Source organism: Euphorbia lathyris, chromosome 2, assembly GCF_963576675.1.
Source record: "Euphorbia lathyris chromosome 2, ddEupLath1.1, whole genome shotgun sequence".
In the NCBI taxonomy this organism is placed as follows: domain Eukaryota; kingdom Viridiplantae; phylum Streptophyta; class Magnoliopsida; order Malpighiales; family Euphorbiaceae; genus Euphorbia; species Euphorbia lathyris.
Window position 1 is genome coordinate 53,076,066 of NC_088911.1, and position 18,627 is coordinate 53,094,692.

Below are 18,627 nucleotides of genomic sequence, written 5' to 3' on the forward strand. Positions count from 1 at the left end.
TTTGTTATTATTGGTTCAGGTTCGAGTCTCTGCAGTACTCTCAAATGCTCTTTATCTTCTGAATGTTGACTGTGATCACTATATTAACAATAGCAAAGGCATTCGAGAAGCAATGTGTTTCATGATGGACCCACAATCAGGGAAGAAAGTTTGCTATGTGCAGTTCCTCAAAGATTTGATGGTATTGATCGATGTATGTAAATTCGTGCCCTTCATCCCTTTAGTGTAAATTGAAAGTTTGCTATGATAGATACTCAAACCGAAATGTTTTATTCTTTGATGTATGTAAATTCTGCCTTTCATCCCTTTGTCTTCTTCTCTTTTAAAATTTATGTAAATTCTGGAAAAATCTGATTATCCACTTGTAAACAGATCAATATGAAAGGATTGGATGGCTTGTAAGGACCAATATATGTCGAGTACTGGGTGTACACCAAAGAGAGATGGAGGTTAGTTAGAGAGAGAAAGAAATTTTAAGAGAGAAAGAAATTTGAAGAGAGAGAAAGAAATAAAGGGAAGAAGATGAAAAGATGAAGAGATAAGGGTATAGAAGTAATTTTATATTAAGTGGTTGATTTTTTTTTCTTTTTGACCGGTCAAAGCTGAGGTGGTGCGTTGACTGAGCGTTGACCGGTCATTTTTACCTGCTGTACACCATAGTGGGAGGTCACCTATAAGGTCGTATATATTAGTGAGACAAATTGAAGGTTGTACACCAAAGTGTGAAATGAGGTAAAGGTTGTACACCATTGATGAAATTTACCCTGAAAGAAAAAACAGAAGATGATGTGAAGAAATATGAGGAGATTGTCAGAGTGTTGGACAAAGAAGTATCCTTACTGAAGTTGAAGTTAAATGGTTCAAGAATAGCTGATCTTAAAAGAGGCATGAGTGGAGTTATGGAGTGATAGGAAGCCAAAAATGCAAAGAAAAGAAACATTTGGAGATAAAGGGCAGTTGAGGTTTTAGACTGATATTGAGTCTTAAATAAATAGTTTAAAATAGCTCTAGTAAGAAAATATAGTTATAGACATCCTAAACTCAAAGCTCAATTTGTTCATCTTTGAGTCTTAAATGAATAGTTTAGTAGCATAAATAAAAAAGGATGTACAAGTTTCAGTTGTGTTTGCTTCTACATGCAATGCAAGCAAGCTAGAGTCTTTATCTGTATTTTCTCATCTTTCCTGTTCCAAACCTACAAAATTATAATTCACTGTTTTGGATGCTTCATTTCTTAAAATTCTTAGACATTTTCTTGTTGGAGGTCGAATGTGGGGGTGCACACCGCATATTTTACAATACTCATAAAGTAGTATGTTGATGTTAATTGCATATTTATTTCTTAACATTAATTATTTTTCATTGAATTAGTATGCATCGTTTTTTTACTGGATGAGTGTATTACTCTAGAGGTATAATAGAAGTACGAGATGCATATGCTTATTTAACTAGTCTAATAATAATAATAATAATAATAATATCATCTTTTTTATTAAATACATGTAATCATATATCAATCAACTTATCATTTTGTTGGTTAATGATGCGGACATCCAGGCGGATCTCACCCTTTAATGAATCCTGGCGGATCTGTTCCTGAAGTGGGCAAGGCAGATCACAGAGATTACTTCCTTTCCAAGGAATGAGCTTTCCGTCCTTGTGAAGGACCGTAGACTTTCTTTCCTTATTCTACAAGTCTTGCTTCCTGCACAAGGAAGGATACACAATCTGCCCATTTTACAAGATTTCTTTCCTTCATAAGGAACGATATATATAATTCTGCCTAAATCCTTTATTTCCTTCTTTAGTTGTAACCCTAGTAAGGGTAATTATGTCTTTTAGTTTCCTTTAGGGGGAAGTATTTAAACCACATCTTTGTAAGGAAGAGTAACTTTTGATCAATTTTAAAACTTTCTCTTTGAGAATTCAAGGTTTATACCTTTATCTAGGGATTCACTTCTTCTAGTTTAGCTAGAGAAGAACATCTTTGTTGGTTTACGATTAAAACCTTCACTTTATCGCTTTCAATCTGCATCAGTTAATCACTGTTGATTTTTCATACATTTTTGTAGGGAACAAAAATAAATCATTTGGTTTGACCGATTTGTAAAAACAGTCTCATGGTTTAAAAGTTTACTAACAAAGGTTCTATTATGTAGTTTGCAAACTCAATCATGACTATTTACCTCAAAATGGGACGATTCAAAGCAATTAAAAATACCGACTTTGCAAATTACCTCATATATAAGGTCCGGCTTTGCAAATTGATATCATGCAAACTAACATCAGGTGGATAACGCCAGTTCCGCCCTCTTTAAAGCTAAAAGGCACGTGGGAAAGATATCGACCAAAGATAATTAATAGAGCTTCGACCTCCTAATACTAAAGAGCCTTCTAAAATCCTACGAGATAAAGGATTCATACCGGGATTTAGAATCCTTAAGGGGTACGAAATCCTAAGCTCGTAAGGACTCTTAAATAGGTGACAACCTTAATGAACATTAAGCCACAACATATCCTGGTTCCCTGCACCATTGGCATTTGGCAAAAAAAGATGAGATTTTTGGCATATGTGTTAGGTGTAGGGAGAATACCTTGGCCGTTATTCTGAGTGTCGTTACCAGAGGGGCATGTCTGGTGCCGAGCGTAGGCAGTAAAGGCAGTGGTCGGCTGAGAAGTATCAACATGAGTTTGTTGGATGGAGAGTTCCTTATTGATCCGCTTTTCATGAAGTTCCTTGAAGGAGATGGGAGTGTCCCTATCATTCACAGATTCAATTATCGAGTTGTAGGACTCAGCAAGACCAAGCAGGACGCGATCAATCATGTCTTTATGCTCCACCTCCTTTCCTAGAGCAGCAAGGTGATTGGCCAAAGCCTTGATGGGTTGCATGAACTTGGTAGCGCTACGGTTACTTTTTATGGTGCAAGCCAGTTGATCCTTCAGTTGCTTGATATGGCCACGGCTAGGACGAGCATACGTGATGGTGAGCATGTCCCACAAGTGTTTGAAGGTACGTGCTTGAGAGACAAGAGGAACAAGATTAGGTGTGAGAGTACCTATGAGAGCACAAAAAAGAAGACGATCTTGACGAGTCCAATTCAGGTTGGCAGGATTTGAGGTTTCTACACCTTCAGTGATGACAATCAATGGAGGGCAGGCAAGAGAACCATCAACGTAATGAAAGATATCATGGCCGGTGAGCATTGCCTCAATTTATATTTCCAGTAAAGATAGTTGGTTAGGGTGAGTTTAATGGTGTTGTGAATGTTGAGAAAGGTGAAGGGTTTTGAAGGATCATTGCCATTAGGGATTCGGGAGGAGGGAATAGAATTGTCCATGACAATGGACCAGAAGAAGGAGAGGTGTTTTAGGTTGAGTGGATGATCAAAAGGTCCGATACCATATAAGAGAATGGGCAAAAAGATGATAGTTCTCATTGGATAAGTATATATAATAGAATACCAGCTACTGTTTGCATCTAGGTTACATAAGAATTAGTTGTAAGAGAAGATAAGTATAACTATAAGAGAAGATAAGTATAACTAGAAACTAAAATATTGTTATTGAGATATTAGAATCCACTATAGAAGGAAAAATTTGGACTCAATCAATCCTTATCAACATCTACTATAGAAGGAAAAGTAAAAGTTTTAGAAGAAAACGAATTAAACTATGATTTGAAAACCACTCGAGGTAATTTAATTAAAAAAACGAATTTATATCTAAATTCATGAAACCAAAAAATTACTAAATATTAATTAATAAATATAAAATCTAGGTTTAGCGATAATCTATTACCATTTGTTAAGGTAAAAATAGCAGACTTAAGGTACAAAATTTATTTTAAAGAAAATTGGAAATTGACGATTACTTAGCGAGCAGATTGAATTACACAATTTATTTAAAACTAAACTAATTTAAAAGTAGTGAGTGTGAAGTATTCGACCTCTAATTCAATAATAACATACAGGTATTTTAATTATAAAAAAAAAAAAACATACAGGTATTTTATATTTTTAAAAAAACAATTCTGCTTTAAAAAATCAAAATGTTGTCTTGGCAAGAGAGTATGTATGGAAGCATAAATTTAGTTGAGAAACATAAAATCTGCAATCTTAAACTTATTAATTTAAAAAAAATGTTGGTCCAATGAAATTACAGTTGTATGTTTGGTATTATTGATAATCTTATAGCACCAAACCTGAATATAAAAAACTATAAACGGGTTTAAGCTTTGATAATCCATGGAAAATTGATTCCAACACCAATCTGGTTAAAGGATGAGGCCATCACCCAATAAAAGCTGCGTTGCATAAGCATTTTGTCACGCCCAACCCCAACCCCACTCTCTCTTATTCCTTAATCCTATCCCTATCTTCAACATTATCTTTTCCTTTTTAATTTTGATTTTTTAATGTATTTGTTTCATTATCAGTAAATTTTATATCTTTTTCAGATTTTAAATTCTGGGTATTTGCCATTTTCCTTTTTTCTGTTTGTTTTTTTCGTTAATTTATCATTCTTTTTTGTTTCAGTTGGATATCTGTGGGGGGTTAAAAGAGTGGATAATTATGTATTATTTTTGGCTCTTTATTAGATCTGCTGCACCCAATTGAAACGCTGAGTATTATTTTTGTTCCATTCTTATTGTGTTGAAAAAAGGGTATTTCTTTCCCTATTTTGAGTGTTTGATGTTGATCGTGAGTGATGAAGTTTGAGGAAGAAAACTCGGTGGAAATCTTAAAGGGGAAAGAGGGAGGAAGTGAGTTATGGTTTCCCGGAAGTATAATTTCACAAGTTGGGGAGTATTATGTGGTGAAGTATGAGTTTGGGGACAGTTTGGGAGAGCCGGCGATAGAGAAGGTGAAGAAGGAGGATGTTAGGCCTGTTCCTCCTTACAGAAGGAGAAAAAGATGGATGGTTGGTGATGTAGCTCAAGTGTTTGATATTAGGTGTTGGAGACTTGGCAAAATTGTTAAGGTTTTGAAGAAAACCGTTTTTGTAATTAGATTGTTTGGGTCAATTCAACTCAAGGAATTTCATGAATCTAGTCTCAGGATCTGGCAGGTTTGGCATCAAAATAAGTGGTCACTGGTTCCGAAGGTAATATTCATGCTTACTATTTGATTTTCTCTTTATGTAGAAATTAGATTATGTTGCTGCAATCAAAATGTTTCTGTTTGCTTATTCTGCCATTTGAGTTTGATTCAAAACACATGTGAATATGCGTTTGATATTATCAATTTGGAGATCTTTTGATATTGCAATGTCTCTTGTTGCCTCTTTATGTTTATTTCATCTCAATTCTGTGACTCAAGATGAAGTTCTATACTGCAATGGATATATTTGAGGTTTTCATGATTGGTTGAATGAATAATTACACATCTAAACTTGTCTCTGTATGCTGTTTTATATCTGGACCTATCACACACCTAAATTAGCGACCCTTATTTGTTTACTTGACATGGAACATGTTTAGTAGATGGAAGTTTGACTCGGCAGTGTCATGCCAACTTTGAAGTATGTCAGGCAGAAGTTCAAAACTGACAAGTTTAGGTGTGTGATAGGTCCAAGTATAGTTGAGGAGGCAAAAGTGACAAGTTTTATGCATTAAGCCTTTGATGATTCATTATTCTATTTGCACTTGCATTTTAGCATACTGGGTGGTAGGGTGAGTAAGGAATTCTGATATTTGTGACACATTTTTATGCAGAATAAGGCACAATTTTGTGGTAGCTTGGTTTACAGTTCAAAGTTAGAAGTAAAGCGCAGAGATTCATGTTCAAGAAAGAGAGATATGCAGAAATACCTTAACGTCAACAAGTGTCTTCCTGTAAGAATGGAAAATAGAAGCAACATCGATTGTCTTGAAAGATCTTCCAAAGACATGCTTTCTTGTGTAGCAACTCACAAGCTAGAGAATTGTTCAAGGCTTGTTTTGATTGAAGACAGTGATCAATGCTCTGTTGCTAGTTGTAGTAGTTCAAACAATCCCGTCGACTCTACTCACCGTAACAATTACAAGAAAGCATTTGCAGATTCATCTGGTAACTCGGATGCTGAATCATCATGTCCTTCGTTTGAAGAGAAGCTAGAGGCAGACATACATGAGCTAGAGTTTCATGCTTATAAGCTAACGGTGCAAGCATTGTATGCTTTGGGACCTCTAAGTTGGGAGCAAGAGTCTCTGTTAACTAATCTTCGGCTATCCCTTCACATTTCAGATGAGGAACATCTGCTTCAATTGAGGCACCTTTTATCCACTTAAGTTCTGTGTAACTTCCTTTTACAGCCTTTCGGTTCTAAGTGTAAATATTTGTAAATTGTGTTGAGAAAGGTGAGGATAGATGTTAATACTTGTTAACATTATGTTATGTTATTTCCTCTATCTTTCGGGCTATATGAACTTGGATATGCAAATGAATAAAGTTCCTGAAATTCATGTCTAGTTTACTTTCCTAAGCAGTCATTCCAGAGGATGTTTTGTGCTGGTGGATTGCAAAAATGATCTGTTGACAATTTGCTTGTACCCTGCTAACATTGCTACTGAACTCATTCGTTTATTATCATCACAAGGTCGATGATCTGTACATTTATGGTGCCCAAAGCATTTGCTTTTTTTGCTTATTATTTATCGCATTGCATTGAAATAATTATTGATCTTTATGTAGGGTTTACACTTTACATTACAAGACTTATAAATTGTAACAGTTGTACATAACCTAAAGAGTCCTATAAGAACTACTCCAAGAGCCAAGTGAGACCAAGAGATTTCCAAATATTATAATTATTTGCAATAGCTTGAACCGAAGATGGTCACCGCTAAAAAAGAGCATACATGCGTTTATATTATTATATAGGCTTAATACATCATTTTCTGAACTTGTCCAAAAAACTTGATTGGCCCCCTGAACTTTCAAAGTGTTCCGATAGCCCCTTGAACTTACAAAAAAATGTTTAGTTAGCCCCCTGAACTTGCGTAAAATGTAATCAATTGATCACTCGGTCGTAAAAAAGTAAGTTAAATGCGGAAGATGTATTCCACGAGTCTTATAAAAAGTAAAATGACCAAAATCGGAATATACGATTCTAATATTAGAGAAGACAAGTTGTATAGTTGAGCAAGCAATAACTTCCTTTTTAATCTATTTTTTAATTATGCAATAACATTTTAAGATACGTGGAATACATCTTCCGAATTTAACTTACTTTTTTTACGACCGAGTGATCAATTGATTACGTTTTACGCAAGTTCAGGGGGCTAACTAAACATTTTTTGCAAGTTCAGGAGGCTATCGGAACATTTTGAAAGTTCAGGGGGCCAATCAAGCTTTTTGGACAAGTTCAGGGGCAAATGATGTATTAAGCCTATTATATAAAACAAATTAAGTAATGAACTGTAAGCCAATACTGGTTCTTTTTCTAAGTTGTGGAATGAAAAAGGAAAAAGAAATCATGTAAAATATTCTCATTAATGATGGAAAACTGAATTTACAAAATGTTATATGAACAGAAAGAAGATTCTACATTGAATATGAGTGGCTGAAAACTTTGTATTGCACAGCAGTCAAAAATTAATCAACCATTCTGCAGTGTGCTGTAAAGTGTTTGGAATTAGAAATCTGTTGTGTACCATATTTGCAGCATCCAGCTGATGAACTGAAACAAATTGTTATATTGGTTTAGATCAGAGAATCCAGCATCGGCAGCCTTCGGATTCATGTGGTCTTTCAAACCATCGATCCCATGATGGGTTTATAGGGCCTGTTGTCCTGTAATTACAGAAAGAAAATAACTAAGAATCTCAAACAAAAGTAAAGATATCACTTTAATACAGTAAATTAATTGCTAATAATAAGTTTAGTAGAAGTTACTCTGAGAGTAATGGATCTGGCATAGTCTCTACATTCCTCAGCAATCTGAAGAGAGAAAAATACTCATTTTAATCTTTTAGATGCAAAGGTTACCATCTTATTTAAGTGAAAAAAATGAACTATGTTTTTTTCTTTTCTTTTCTAAGATCTTTTAAAAAAGATAAATTCTTGCACTTACTCTTCACACACAGTAGAGATATTGTCTGTTTTCTCAAGCTCCTCCAACTCTTCCTGTGTAAGTTTTTGAAACAAACTGAATAAAACAATTCCCAAATCCTCTTTAATTCAAATAAAAGAATTATTGAAAGAAAAAATATACTTAAAATGAAAAAGTTTGTTGACAATGCATAAAATAAAAATAAAGTTACAATAAGTAGCAAGGTACCACGTATAAACTTAATTAAGAAAACACAAATAAAAAAAAATAAAAGTAATATTACTTTTCATTAATATAATGAAAAAATTTATTTACAATCTAATATTATATTTTTCATATAAAGAAAGGTCATTAACATATGGTTAGTTTTTTAGTTTTGGTCAACAATTAACCAAAATGAAAGTTTAGAATTTTAAAAAATAAACAGTGGTTTTAACTAACTTATTTTTCAGTTTTCCTTAAGGTGAGCAGTCCTATTCATGATGGAACATGTCATCGATGAATAGCACATGCCTATGGAAAAGGACTCAAAACCATATCATATAAATGATTTTTCCTTCTTAGTCTGCACTCTGCAATCTTCTTTTGTAAACTGGAAAACAGCTTCCATTTGATTTTTATGAAAGGATACCAAATAACATTAAAAAAACAAGGTGTCAACAATCTCCACAATAACAGTTGCGTTGGATTCCCTAAGCTAAAAGTTTTTCCAAGTAAAAACTCTGTTGACTCTAAATTGTACAGCAAAAGGAAAAACAAGAAAAACGTTTCAGAATGATTGCCAAAAACTTTAGCATGATAACATTATCATGCTTTGTTGATATCTTACATACCCCTTTGGCATCTCTACAAACATGAGCTTAGATGCACTCACAAGTAAACAATTATACAACAGGACAGGGACTATGCATGTAAGAGCATATGTTTTCAACAATCTTTTGGTGCATGACAATAAGCATTAATGTGATAGAATTGTAGATGAGAGCATGAAAGAAGTCTATTGGATAATTCAAGAATAAAGGAAATCTAGGAATTTTGGTTGATTCGATTACATAAAGAGGTGAAAAAGAGAACTTCTCGGCCAGAAAAAAGCAGCCAAATGATCACCTATCAAGCAGATAACTGTAATAAGAGGCACTTAGAGGGGATATTAGTGGCGAAAAACTACCTGGTGCATTATCTTTGACAATAAGTGTGACTGAAATTTTGCAAATGATAAAAGTAACGGAATACTGAACTCTACACAATGTTTAGGAGAAAACATGATTGCTAGGATGAGTTGCTATATAAAAACAAAAGGAATGTGAACATCAATACAGCTTATGAAGCAACATCTGGACAGACAGATATGAAATGTGTTAAGAAGGATGTTTCATTCTGTTTAGTAGTTTCAAACAATGTGCTTTCACAAACATTAGGATGGTTCAAGTATATCAAAGTTTGCATTCCTATTTCAACATCAAAGAGAATATTCATGTCAAGACATTGATCTGTAGCATAGAATTTGTAGAAGCATTAAGAAATAATCAGCAAGATGATGAAGTATGAGACAAGTTTACTTTCTGGATCAGAAAGGGGCACCGTGGGCCTTTCCTGTAAATAGAAGTAGTTTGGAGCTGATTGAACACTGATTTGATCTTTATATAGATAATTATAATATAAAATTTCAATATCCAACAATCTCTATTATACTTGACTCATTATGAACAAAATCTACTTGTCAGATGTAACAACCCTAACAAGTAATGAAAATGGAAACATTAAATCCAAAATGCCCCTAATCAAATCCCTAATTGTGCACGGAATGGAAAATGAAAAAGGTCTGAAAATCTTTTAAAAAAGATATTTGAAACAACAGAAAACAGAGAAAAAGCTGCAACATTGTAGGCGAAATGAATAAATAAATATGGAAAAAAGGAGCAGCAACAAAACAATTAAGAAAAAGAATCTCTGACCTCGGAGAACTTGATTTCTTGCTCAACCCGCTTAAGTTCAGCGAGAATCCGATGCTTACCTCTGGTATCAGTTGCAGCAGCAGCAAGTTGTTCATCAGCTGAAGAGGGCGTTTCGGAGTCCATTTTAGAAGAATTTGAAACTAGAGGTCCATCATTTAAAAACAAAGCTTATCGTTTATGCTTTGAGCTCTCTACAAAATATATTCACAGCATTGAAAAAGGAAGAAGAAGAACCCCTTTGGTTTGAGATCTATTTAGGAGCAAAGACGCGGAATGTCCGTACAAGTAATATTTTGGTATTGGTTGGAAAGCTTCTCTTCTCTTCTCTTCTCCAATAGTTTACTTCTCTTGAACGCACAAAATAGAAATGACTTTTCTTCTTCTCTCTTTTTTGAAAGCTGTCTTCATTCATTCTTCAACCCCAAAACTCAAGTCATTTTATTTCCTTTACTATTTTATTATTTCGTTAAATAATACAATCATTGCTTTTCTCCATTACTGGTTTTCAATTGGATTTGGATCTGTCAAATAATCATTATTTTATTCGCCTTCAATTTTATTTTTATGATAATAATAACAATATGACAGTAGTTAACTCATACATTTTGAACCTTTTACCTTATTTGGTTTGTTCTCATTTACTTTTTCAACTATTCAAGAAAGCCAAAAATGTCTTCTGCAATCATTTCCATTTTGGCCCCAACTTTTCCAAAAAAAAAAAACTACATTCTCTCTCTGAATTTTTAAACTTATCTCTAGCTCAATCGATTTGCTTGAAATATCTTAATAACCTCTCAAATTGTGTAAAATATAGTCAATTAATTACTTGATTGAAAAAAGCATATTGCACGCGAATTGAAAAGTAAAATGACCAAAATCGGTGTATAAAGTCCTAATATTCAGATAAGAAAAGTTTTAGAGTTGAGCAACACACTTTATACATGAGTTTACTTTTTTTTTTTTTTGCAATGAAGAGATTAATTAGCTATATATTTGATGAGATTATGGAAACATTTTAAACAAGTTAATAATATTATAGAAACACTTACATTTTAATAGTTTATTCAGCCACTCAAATATTTTGTATGAATTTATTGAATAAAAATATATTAAACCTTTAATAAAAATATATTAAACCTTTAATCTTTTATTTTAATATATTAAATATTTTATAATTTACTTTTTATCCTACTCGTATTTTTTTTTTTTTGAAACAAAATTTTATTAATCAATCAATCGAATCAGATTCTTTACAAAGAATATCATCTAACCAAAAAGGAATAGAAGTAGAAAAAAATTGACTAGCATAAGACAAGGCATGTCGGGCAATAGCATGGGCAGCCTCATTCGCGAGCCTAGAAACGAATACGACTTTAAAGTCAGAATTTTGAGCTAAAATATCACGACATTCTTGTATAATACCTCCCATTTCCGAAAAATCATGTTTTTTCCGGATAGAGTTTGTCAACCACCGATTTCGCATCAATCTCAATCATAACCCAATCAAGGCCCAAAGAATTAAGCCATGCTAGAGTATGTCTAAGTGCCAACGCTTCCACGATGCCCGGGTCAAAAACACCTCCATAACAAGAACTGGATAATGAAATAAACTCACCATCAGCATTTCGGATGATCGCACCCGCACCACACTTGCTGTCCCGAATAAAAACCGAACCATCCACGTTACATTTCCACCACCCCATCGCTGGCTTAGTCCATCGATGTTGTCCCGTCCGAGCCAGATTAATAACCGAATTCTGAGTCCCAAATGTGCCCAATCTTGCTGATTTCCATGCCTCAAAAACGCACCGAGCAGAAGTGATAGCCGCCTGCGGACAGCTGCATGTTCCTTCCCAAACCATACGGTTCCGCTAAGTCCAAATCTTCCAAATAACCAGTGCCAAAACTTCAGTCTATCTTATTTCAATTAAGCCCATAAGATACAAAAACCAATTATCAACATCCAACAATCCTTCCTGTGAGCATCTGCTTCCTACAATATCCCAACAAGCCACATCATACGGACAATCAAAAAATAAGTGCCAATCATGTTCTACATCAACACTACACATTGGACAAGTAATCGGCACCTGGATATGGCGATTATGCAATCTCCCCCGAGTAGGTAAAACTCTTACCCCCAATTTCCATAACAATACACGAACCTTAGGCGGAACATCAGTAATCCAAATTCTCTTCCAGCCATCCACCACTCCTCTATCTCTACGGTTGTCTTCCAGAACCTGATAACCAGATTTAACAGAGTACAAACCATCCCTAGAATAGTGCCACATTAAACAATCTTGTCTAGGCTGCCAAGGAATAATCAGTTTTAGGATTTCAAAAGCATCATTAGGATCAAAACACCTTAAAATTTTACTTCGATCCCATGTCTTCATATCTGTTGCAAATAGAGTTGATACAACCATATTATCAGCACCAGCCGGTCTTGCCGTATGGACTTTGAAATCCCCATTCCTACCTAGCCAAGCATCTTCCCAATTTCGGATATTATTGCCATCTCCAATTCTCCATCTCAACCCTTTTTCAAGAACTTCCCTAGACATCCACACACTCCTCCAAACGTAACTTGGATTGCTCCCTAATTTGGAGGAAAGGAAAGTATCCCTCGGATAATATTTAGCTTTGAAGAGTTTACTAACCAATGTATGTGGCTGTTGAATAAACTTCCACCCCTGCTTACCCAGTAGAGCAATATTATAATCATGTAAATCCCTGAAACCCAAACCCCCTTTCTCCTTCCTGAAACTTAGACCATCCCAACTGACCCAATGAATATTATTTCTTCCATTCGCTTTCATACCCCACCAGAATGAATTCATAATTTTCTGTAGCTCAGAACAAATGGACTTAGGGATCAGAAAAGCACTCATGCAAAAAGTAGGCAAAGCTTGTGCAACTGATTTCAAGAGAACTTCCTTGCCTGCATTAGACAGGAAACAAAAACTCCAACTTCCAAGTCTTTTCCGTAACCGAGTAAATAGAAATTGGAAGATATCCTTTTTTGATCTTCCAATAAGAGAAGGAAGACCGAGATATTTACCAGTATTCAAAGGAGAGTGGATATCAAGCAGGGAGCAAATAGCATTTTGGAGATCAGCCTTAACTGATTTACTAAAGAAAATTCCTGACTTAGACACATTTATTGCCTGACCCGAAGCAGCCTCATAATCCTTTAAGATTTTCAGAATAGAATTGCTCTCTCCCAGGGTCGCATTAAAAAACAACAGACTGTCATCAGCAAACAGTAAATGAGTAATACTTGGGGCACCAACAGCCACTCGGCATCCATGAATTTCACCATCCGCTTCTGCTTTATCAAGCATCCTAGATAAGACTTCAGAACATAGAATTGCTGATTTCCTATTCGTATTTATTAATTAGTTAATTGCGAAATCTATAATAAAGTTAAAAAAATGTTATTCATTTTATATCTTTGAAATTATAATTTCTTTTACGTTTCTTTATATCTACACTACACATTTATTTTTAAATTATTAAAAATATAAATACTAAACCCATATCTATTAATTGAGTTTATATTCAAAACTAACTTTTCTACTTATCATGAATTTAATTTAACAAAAAAAAAAATCAAAAAAAAATTTAATATTGAAATAAAAAATAAAAAAAGTCAAACTCTCAATAGAATGTGTCGTGATGTTTTGTATCTTCTAAAATTGGTATTCTTTTATGTATTTAAAATTGGATAATTTTTAGCCTAGCCTGAATCTTGTTAGAATTTCAGGTTGCCGTCCTTTTCCTATAGAGAAAATAAAATTTTGGAAAATTGGATGCAAAGATGCACCCGACCTCTTGACTAATTATCAAGAAAATCTGAAATATATTATTATAATGTAGTTTTAATGGCTATCCGATTGCTGTTGAAGTTGAAGATATTAATCAAATTGGAATATTATATATTGGAATTCCACCAAATTAATCATAGCCAATAATTATTTCATAATTTCATTTAGTATATTTTAATAATAAATTAAATAGAAACCTAAACTACACAAACCACGCGGAAATCGCTCCTATGTATGAACATGAAGATGTGACTTTTTGTAGTGACAAATAACTTATTGTAAGTATCTATTTTTACACCTAATGTTGAATCCGTCAATTTTCGTAAGAATTTGGTCCAAAGCATCATTTATTTATGGGACAATTACAAAACTAGCACCTTTTAAGGGGCTAGTTTTCTTTTCTAACTCATTTTGAAAAACTCACCAAAACTAACACATTTCATTAACAAAATTCTAACCTTGTCCTCATCTCTATCCTTTTATAACATTGTCTTTCCCCTCATTTTCCTCTTTTTTCTCACGCCCTCGCTCTCTCTCTCTCTCTAAAGAACAAATCGATTTACAGACAACGAACAACAATCAATCCAACCCACAGTTTGTGCTTCAAGATTTTATACACAATCATGTAAGTCTTTCATTTATTTACAATATTTAAAGCTTCGTCATATTCATGGTTAAGATGTAGCATTTTGTTTCTCTAAAACCCAATGTATATTGTTGCTGTTGCATTTTCATGTTATTCCTGTTCGTGCGAATCCCTAAAAACAGAGACATTGTTGTAGGAAGATGCATTTCGTTTTGAACTTCACTCATCAGCGATTTTTTACCGAAAAGGTCGATAGCCGTCGATATCTTATTCATAACGACAGACATATCGGCGTCGTTAGATGATGAATATCGACGAATATCGACGTATTTTTTCCATTCTAAATCATAATATTCAAACACATAAAACATAGACAATAACAATATTTTTATATTAAAATAAAGAAAAAATACACAAAACGGGAAAAAAACGGAAAAAAACACAATAAAACACAAAACGCATACAGAAAACAGAAACAAACACACAAAACAACAAAAGTACATAAACATTAAAGACAAAAAATACATAAACTAAACATTCAGGTACTCATGACCCAAAAGGGCGTCAGCGTAGTCCATCTTGGACTTCTCCAACTGCCTTTTGAGGCGCCTAATTGTCCTCCTGAGCCGCCTGTTTGTTTCCTTAACTGACTCCAGATGGTCAGCCATGGACTCAGCAGCGAAAGACATGGTGCGCGCCATGCCCCTCATGAATCGGACTATCTCGTCCGTGTCACCATCGGGGTGGACATATTTCTTATAGTTTGAAATGTGTATACCAATAATATATATATATATATATATATATATATATATTTCGTTAGCTTTCTTCGTTAAGTTACAAATAATATATAATTTACTTCGGTGTTTATGATAATGCAGAAATATGTCCACCCCGAATACTTGTCTGTGTATGCTTTCGTGGGATGGAGAATGGAAAAAAGAAGGGCCCATGGACACTTTGATATACGTTGGTGGTCAATCGAAGGTGCTCCATTTTTCAACGCCAACTGATTATCAAACTTTGAGAGATAGAATTCACGCTTCCTTGAATGTTGATGCAACCTGTTTTGACATACAAATGGCAATGCACACAACATACGGTCCAAATAAACTTTTTGGAAGATTAGCACACATAGTGGATGACAGTGATATTGCTGGTTTCGTTGAGTTTTGTAGATGGAATAAACCCGATGTGATGCCATTATATGTGACTATGACTTCTCGAACAAGTGTTGCGGAAGTAAGGCGACCAATGGTTGCTGAAGTATGGCGACCAAGTGTTCCAAGCACGCCCGCAACCGATAGAAACGTCCATCAGACCTGGAGAATCCATAATCCGTACATAATGGCCCTTTTTCAACATAATGCTGAGCAAACAAGCATAGGAAGACACCACAATTATTAAATTTGCGCAGCTGTTGTGGGCACCCGCGAGCCCTCTCCCACTTTATCAATCGATTACCGTTATCAGGCCTCCCACTTTTATTCCAATAATCGGCCTCTTCCATTGCTCTTGTCATAATACGGAACCGGGGTTCTAGCCATTTGTCTATTGATTCGTTGGATGCATTTGACTCTAGACTATCATAGAACTCCATCCTCATTTCTTCCACGTAGAACACCCCGAGTAACCAGTGTTCTCCTTTATAGTTGATGGGTATTAGCACATGTTTAATCTCATACCAAGGCCGAGTTTGAAACTCTTCCATCCCATTGATTCGTTGCACAAACAACTTGGCTTGTTCCCATTTTCCGGGTTTGTCATAATTCTTGGTCATATTTGCAATCTCCATAAATCCAAAGAAATTTGAGTCGATGGCAGTCCAATCCTGACTCTGATGGACATTTTTTCCGTTCAATAACCACAAAAATGCATTTACAAGCTGTAACACATGCAAAAATAAGTACAAACACATATTAGTAAGGACCCAAATTGAACAATATACACCAAAACATACAAAGTGAGCAATATCTTACTTGGCTGTCTATGTACTTTCCAGTTATCTCTGCCTCTTCAAACCACGATACAGTCTGTCCCCAATCGGATCCACCTAACTTCCTCGGCTGATCACGGGGGGTACTCTTCTTCCCGTCGTCATAGGCATGTAGGAGGTGTCCTTTTATACGATCGCGACCATCGTGTTGTTTCACGGGGTACTGATCATCATCATCAGCAAAATGATATTCCATCCGAGAATCAGTGAATGGTGACTTAATGTCTTTCCCAGGTTTCTTTTCTCGCCGGGGTCTCCCTTTCACTTCAAGTTCCTCCTTGATGTTTCCATCCCTTCCTCTCCCGCTTCTTCCTCCTCTTGGCCCTCTTCTTCCTCTTCCACCTCCTCTTCCTCCTCTTTTGCCCTTCCCTTCCTCCTCATGTTTAACCTCAATAGTCAAATCTTCTATTTCTCCTTTGTCTTCACGTGTAGGTAAAGATGATTGGACAACTTGGTTAACCAGAAGAGTAAGCTGTCCATGATCTATCTCAGCATCATGGCCGTCATGGCTCTCATCCTGTTAAAACACCAATTAGAAACACGGATTATATCATTATTCTATGTCAAAAGCACCAGACTAAACATTAAAAACAAACTTACATCAATCATTATAACAATTTCCCTCTCCTCCTGCTCTTTCTTTTCCCTCTCCTCCTACTCTTTCTTCTCCCTCTCATCATGCTCTCTCTTCTCTCTCTCCTCATGCTCTTTCTTTTCCCTAGCCTCCTGCTCTCTCTTATCCCTCTCCACATGCTCTCTCTTATCCCTCACCTCCTGCTCTTTCTTCTCCCTCTCCTCCTGCTCTTTCTTCTCCCTCTCCTCATGCTCTCTATTATCCCTCGCCTCCTGCTCTTTCTTCTCCCTCTCCTCCTGCTCTCTCTTATCCCTCTCCTCATTCTCCTCCATCTCTTTTCCTCCAATCTCCATCTCATACATATCAACATCCCGTTGTGACTTTAGTTCCTGCACATCACATTCTACAACGGACAATCTATTTACAAAGGCATTCATTTTCCTCTCTTGCTGACCAAACTGTTCAGTTATCATCTTCTCTTGCTCAGCAAACTTGTCATTCATTTCTTCTCATGCTCAGCAAACATCCTCCTCAGTAGTCGTTCCAGACCAGATTGTTTCTTCTTCTAGACAGGTACTCTAGGAGAGACAATGAAGTCATTTTCATCATTATTAGTCTCAGATTCACTGTCATCCTCTACATCAACATCTCCCCCTTCATATGTACCCAATCCCTCATGTTCCTCCTTTTCCATGCCTTCATCCTCTTGCTCCCCTTTCCCCTCTTCTTCCACCTCTTTCCCCTTTTCCTCCTCTTGCCCTTTTTCCTCCTCTTGGACCTTTTCCAAATCGGTAAACACTTGGTCATAATTACACGGCAGACCATCCACATGGTTTACTAGATGTTCATACCATGAGCTTTCTTTCTCCATGTCTTCAGCTGTAAGTTGCGTGGCATTTGGTTTTATACCCGACTAAAAATACAAATGTACAAATAAACAAGTCAGTCAGATGTATAGCACAATAGTTACACATATAGGCACAATGATTGGTCAACTTACTTCAAAAATGGCTAGAACTTTGGGCAATTTAGCGATACTGGTCTTTTTCCATCGTAGCCATCGTGGGATGCGAGTGCCTTTCTTCTCATACCATGCCTGGGTGGCATCCCATACGTCGAACAACCAAGCCTACAACAAAGTTCCAATTCATTATTTATGCCTATTACCAACATTTCTAGTATACAGAATATACACACATCATACCTGAAATACGTGTGCAAAACCATATAGGTTGTATGAGACACGGTTAGTCCTAAAATTCTCCCTATAAGCGACCAATTGATCAATTCGGTATTTTCCACCATCTATCCCATTAACAAGAGACCTGTAGGTCACATCCCAGCCACAAACACCCTACGGGAACTCGTTAAACAATCTTGGAAATTCAGCAAGTTCCAACGCCCAAGGAAGAGCTTTTTTTGCGGCAGTGTTATCCAACACACAGCCAATGGCAAAATACAACATGGCAAATGAAACTGCATCCTGATCAGATTCATTCTTCCAAACAGTTTGCAGCATAATTGTTTCCACTTCTTTAAAGGTTGGTGTAGGGATGCCTGGAAAAAACTTATTCCTAAATCTATATGGCTTATTTATCGCACTGAACCTTTCGAGAAATGCTTCCATGTCTCCAAACAGTAACCCACTTAGG

The 18,627-nt window shown here is 35.6% G+C and overlaps 2 protein-coding genes across 2 annotated transcripts; one reads left to right on the forward strand and one right to left on the reverse strand.

Annotated features, from left to right (window-relative positions):
• Positions 1 to 4,167: 4,167 nt before the first annotated feature.
• Positions 4,168 to 6,593, forward strand: LOC136218217 (uncharacterized). The gene is made up of 2 exons (XM_066004982.1): positions 4,168 to 5,106; positions 5,717 to 6,593. The coding sequence occupies exons 1-2, from the start codon at positions 4,711 to 4,713 to the stop codon at positions 6,269 to 6,271; spliced, it is 951 nt and encodes a 316-aa protein (XP_065861054.1). The 5' UTR covers positions 4,168 to 4,710; the 3' UTR covers positions 6,272 to 6,593.
• An 853-nt stretch (positions 6,594 to 7,446) lies between these two features.
• On the reverse strand, positions 7,447 to 10,420 carry LOC136218218 (guanine nucleotide-binding protein subunit gamma 2). The gene is made up of 4 exons (XM_066004983.1): positions 9,990 to 10,420; positions 8,056 to 8,108; positions 7,878 to 7,922; positions 7,447 to 7,775 (listed from the first exon to the last, which is right to left on the reverse strand). The coding sequence occupies exons 1-4, from the start codon at positions 10,110 to 10,112 to the stop codon at positions 7,691 to 7,693; spliced, it is 306 nt and encodes a 101-aa protein (XP_065861055.1). The 5' UTR covers positions 10,113 to 10,420; the 3' UTR covers positions 7,447 to 7,690.
• Between the last annotated feature and the right edge of the window lie 8,207 nt (positions 10,421 to 18,627).